The sequence below is a fragment of the Sinocyclocheilus anshuiensis genome, unplaced genomic scaffold (genome assembly GCF_001515605.1).
Source record: "Sinocyclocheilus anshuiensis isolate Anshui unplaced genomic scaffold, SAMN03320099.WGS_v1.1 scaffold1303, whole genome shotgun sequence".
NCBI lineage: Eukaryota > Metazoa > Chordata > Actinopteri > Cypriniformes > Cyprinidae > Sinocyclocheilus > Sinocyclocheilus anshuiensis.
In genome coordinates this window covers 941,203-946,906 of record NW_015537954.1, presented here as the reverse complement: position 1 = coordinate 946,906, position 5,704 = coordinate 941,203, and the positions used below count along the sequence as shown (strand labels likewise).

The 5,704-nt window shown below is 36.7% G+C and overlaps 1 protein-coding gene across 1 annotated transcript in view; it reads right to left on the bottom strand.

Moving 5' to 3' along the window:
• Positions 1 to 2,364, bottom strand: part of LOC107665490 (complexin-3-like) — a 7,537-nt gene extending 5,173 nt beyond the window's left edge. The window contains exon 1 of the mRNA XM_016456403.1: positions 2,009 to 2,364. Coding sequence (XP_016311889.1) covers positions 2,009 to 2,166 — 158 coding nt within the window. The 5' untranslated portion in view covers positions 2,167 to 2,364. The remainder of the gene's footprint in view (positions 1 to 2,008) is intronic.
• Between the last annotated feature and the right edge of the window lie 3,340 nt (positions 2,365 to 5,704).

The window sequence follows — 5,704 nt, the reverse complement described above, 5'->3', positions numbered from 1 at the left end:
GTATATATATGTGTGTGTGTGTGTGTGTGTGTGTATATATATATGTGTGTGTGTGTGTGTGTGTGTGTATGTGTATATATATATGTGTGTGTGTGTGTATATATATATATATATATATATATATATATATATACACCTTGCTACATTGCGTTAGGCTAACCGAGACTTGTCATTTGCACTTATATAACATTGCTCTTTTGTTGATTTTGATTGCTTCTATTGTCCTCATTTGTAAGTCGCTTTGGATAAAAGCGTCTGCTAAATGACTAAATGTAAATGATTTTAAATTAACGATAATAGCCTTCTATGGTACAGGAAACTAGATAGCATCTTATAAAACGGAAATAATCAAAAAACAAAATTTATAATGGATATATGTGATGCAATAAAAGTTTAACCTTGTGCTGAATTACATCTAATTGGTTGGGCACTGTTGAAAGTCATGTGAGGTTAAAGGTCAATACGAATCTCCAGGGCTGAAGCAAAGGTCATAGAATGAACACATTTAGTACAACAGACATACAGTGAGTGAACAACAACCAGCAAATTATGATAATGTTCAGGCCTGATATCTGGAAGGTTGCTGTTCAATCCCTTTTGCACATGTTTGTATCGAACCAGGAACCTTCCTTTAATGCTTACTCCAGAGGGATCTTCTCTATGTTAAGTGTACTTGAAGCTGCTTAGGAGAAAAGCAGCTGCTAAATGAGTATTTACTAGAGAAGAAGAGTTGGGAGGGGGAATATCTCGGGGATTTAGACTCGCTTTGACAGTCGGGTGATGCTCATCCACTCGGTTCACTATAACAAATGACTAGTTACAATAATCCCCATATCAATAAGCAGCAAAAACCTTTGAGAAGATCATGCCGGTTTGGCTGATTCAAGAGATTAAACACACGACTCAGTGTTAAACTATCTGTTCGTGTAAAATCTGCTCTCGGAGGACATGAGTTGGATTACAGCATGCGGATGAGCTCGGCACAGCCATCTGAAATCTGTGAAATCATAATTTTCCAAATATGGCAGTTATGCAAACCGTGTCAACACGGCCACCTGTTCATGCATTGGCTGTTATGAGCTGGTATCTAAAGACAAAGCGTGCGAAGAACGCTAGAAATGCTTGGGATGCGGTACTTCATCATGATTAGATGGCTCTAACAGCCTCGTATTTTGGTTTTTCCCATTTATCATGAGCCAGAAACAAGATGGCTTTCCTACAAGTCAGATTTATGTCTTCTGAATGGGCAGATGTGATTTGAGTTTGAATTAGTAAAATACTAATTAAAATCATTTTACCTGAGGCATACTTACAGAATGAGCAGATTTTAATGACGTGTACAGCAGATATCTGTCACTACCATAAATGGTTACTTTATTATAAGGCGTCCTTGTTATTTATACATTTAAATACTGAGTAATATTAATTAGCTACATGTACTTACTATATGGTTAGGGTTTGGATTAGGGTTACTTGCATGTAATTATGCATAATTTATTGTTATTATAATAGTAAATACATGTAACGTGCAACAAGGACACCTTAAAATAAAAAAGTGTTACCCAAATAGTACCATGGTATCCTTGTAAATACCATGGTACAATCATGGAAACAATTTATACCACATAATATCAATGTACTATGGTACAGTACTGTCATCTTTTGTATCTCGGTTTACTACTAATCTAATTATCAGTACTATTTTAGAATAATCAATTAAACAAACAAGCGAGCAGGATTTACTTGAGTCTGACGCGCCTGAAGCAACTCTATAAATCTATAAATATTCTAATTTACACACGCGAATTCTGCTGAACTCTAATGTGGATGTGAATAATGTGAGAAGTTATTAATATCTCCCTGAGCGAAACGAGCAGCTGCGCGCGCAAATATCCAACGAGGCGCGAAAAATTCGCGCGTCTCTCCAAACGGCCGCCTAACAAAAACATTCCCAAAATATCATCAAATCCACACATTTCTATGAGAAAAATCAGGTAGGTGTGCTTACTTTTCCTCCTCTAGCTGTTGTTGGTACTGCTCAAACTCTTCTTGGGTCATTCCTTTAGCGGCGGCTTCGGATTTGTCTCCGTCAGATTTCTCTTCTGTCAGACCTCCTGTCAGATTCTTCAGCTGACCGCCGACTACGTGTTTTACCATGAACGCCATCGTTAAATAGTATAATGTTCCTTAATATTCTTCCTCTTTCTCCGCGGTCGCCTAACAGAGACTCCGTCCGGCGTTCAGCTGAGGTAAAGTGAAGTGAATTGGATTCATCTCTTCATCTGAGTCACAGCATCCGTCCAATCCCGTGTTTCCTCAACCGACTCTCTCTCTTCCCGCCCAAATCCCACGTACCGCCGGATTAACCGCGTTTTTTTTTTCGCGGGCGCTCGTGACTTGTCAAAACGCATCGCGCGGCGGTTTGCGAGGGATGACAGTAAACAAAAAGGATTCAGAGCATCTATGCAGCATCCATCTGGAGGGCGAGCAAATCCTGTGAAGGTAAAGTGAGAAAGTAATGTGTGAAATGAAATATCAAACGAAAAGTTGCGTTCAGTTAGAGCGTTGTCTCCAACTCTTTCGTTTATTTGGAAAAGGGCAACACTCTAATCCCAGAGATTACCATCCATGCGTATAAAACTGTCAGCATCACCTCCACATGGATTATCATATGCAATAATAAAGAAACGGAACAAAGATGAGACAGATTTTACAGTCAAACATGCATTGTACAATAGTAAAGTGAGATGTAAGGTTTATGATTTTTTTTAGCTCATAGTCTCTTTGTTTACACGTGTACACAAATATGCATATATGCCTATAAAGCAACAGAGCATTGACCAAAGTGCTGTACAATAATTAAATTATGCCTCATAAAAGAAAACAACAAAATCAAAACACAAATACTGATAAACTACTGTCATTTGATTTGTATTTGTAATTTATTTTAATTTTAGTTAAATTATGTCTGAATTTATTATATCTGTATAGGTCTTTTATTAAGTTTTAGTTTTATTTGAGTTATTTTAACACGTCAACAAACTAAATGGAAATGAAATAATATATATATTGAATTTATAAATGTGTATGTATATATATATATATGGTTGTACATGCGCATATATGTAGTTGTTTTTTGGTGTTTGGCTTAGTGTTATGCTAGAATCATTATTATACTCATACCATTTGTTCTTTAATATTTTGAATTGTTTTTAGCTTTATTTTTATTTTTAAGTTTTGAAATTTTGTTGTATGCATTTGTCATTTTTATTGAATTTCTTTATTTTAAAAAATGTGTATAAGTAGTATTTATAAAGTTTTAGCTTTTAGTTTTGGATCTGTATTTAGTCGTTTTAATACTACAATTGATTGCTTCTGTTGTCCTCATTTGGATAAAAGCGTCTGCTAAATGACTAAATAAATAAATAAATAAATAAAACTATGCATACCAACCCGATCTCTAGAGTTGGGAGATATGCTTAATTGTCATATTGTCCTATCGTCAGCCTGTGAGATCGCCGATACACGATATTATCATGCTAATTTATTTAATTACTTATTTACTTAGTTTCATTGCTGGAAAGTGAACCAACTCCAGCGTAAGGCTAAAAATAGCCGAATGCTTTTAGTATGACTGAATTTGTATTTAACATGATAACAATTTAATATAAACATTGTAAGTTACTAATGCTTACATTTCCTCAGTTATTCAAAATGCAGCTACTTGCAGCCAAAGAACGTTGACTTCAGTCTAGCGCGAGTAAAAACAGTTTAAAAACACTCCCATTACAATCAGTGAAGCTATCTACACTGAATAAATCTCTTATTCTTACATCACACATGCATCTGCCCTTTGTTTAGGATGGAGGTGAGAATTCGCAAGTCATAATTAAAGACAGTGCGCGCTGAACAACTAAACTCCGCCGTTTTACCGATGACTCATCTGAACGCCTCTGATTGGCCATTGCATTCATAAGCTCAACATAATCACGTGTGATTGGTTATAACGCGCAACACTGTAAAAATGCGGAAAAAGAAATATAATGAAACAAATAAGCTCTAATATTAATGATAGTATTACTAGCCTGATTATAATAATAATAATTGTCCTGCTATCGTCAAAGGCATCAGCCACAGGCGATATCTCTATCGTCGATACATGATACTATCGTCTTATCGGCACAACCCTACCGATCTCATGGCAATTCGTTCATATTTTATGAGGTGGCTAAATCGTACAAATTCGTATGACTTCACACTTACAAATTCGTACAATTTTTGCTAAATCGTACGTATTTTACGAGCTCCCCAATTCGTATGAATGACCTACACCTAACCCCGCCCCTAAACCTACCCATCACTGGAGTCTAGACAAATCGTACAAAACCGTATGAGTGAGGTCGTACGAATTCTTACGAATTAGCCACCTCGTAAAATAAGTATGAATTTGGTCATGAGATAGCGTTGGCATATCTCGAATGCAATGTAATCCACTTTGAATGAAGCATCTTCTAATGGCATGCAAATGTGAAAACTCGTTACATGCATGCATGCTATAAATACATCCTCTATTACCCTAAAATTAATTAACACCAGATGATAAAAACAAATCATACATCTCTGTGCATCGTGATAATGTCTCTATTTTTGCCTCTTTCTCACTTTCTCTCTCTCTGACACCCCCCTCCCTCGGGACTGAATCATTCCCGATCTGCTCCACTAACAAACTGTTCTGTCGCTCTCGCTGAGGGCAAAGACTATACCACATACACATTTATCTGTGCTCCTAAGAACCTGAAAAGTCTGTGTTTGGAGCTCTTTAGGCTTTTACTGGTGCCAAGCGCTCTGATATTAACCAGGGAAATAATGTGCAGTATTTTTATTCTCATATCAAACAAATGTTCTCATGGATTTGCATGCATGTCAAAAGACAAAAAATGTATGTTTACAGTAATACGGTGACACATGGCCTAATTATGCATGCTTTTTCAAATCAGAGGCAAACCTCTGGCATATATGATAAATATGCAATAGAACAAAGCCAAGTAAAATTTGGCTTTGGCAAGAAAATAAAGGTTAAAATTTGTAGAAATACAGAAACGTGATAATTTGACCTATTGCATTGGGATGCTGTATGGCACAAATAAAATTAGTTAAATAATGCCATTATCATAATTAAAAAAAAAGAAAATGTCCTTAACGTAATGCAAAATACAGTTCCATGGCCCGTGAAAAACATTTATGGATGGTAAATTTCATCTGCCACTGGCAAGCTTGGTAAAAAGTTCATTTTGGACCCTGTATGCATGACTTCACAGGAAGTCAATAAACCTCATCATCATCCAGTTAACAGCCAGTAGGGCCGGCCAGACTATGTGTACATCGGAGCAAGCATGCATGCAACCATTATATAATAATAAAACAAGACGGATGCATCCTCAGTAGGCTACAGCTGGTTCAGTGTCTGTGTTAAAGCAGAGCTGAGGGTTTGCTGTTTGTGAATATGAGGACGAATGAGGTTAGTAGGGTGAGGACAGTCAGTCAAATGCTGATTTGGGAAGTCAAAGGCACTGAATCTAAATAAACTAAAGCCCTATTCAGATGGGACTAGCTTCCTTCCACTAATTATATAATGGGGAGACCGTATCTCCTCTTTCTCCTGGACATGTCTCTAAATCGCCGAAAATGTCCGGGATTTGGCTTT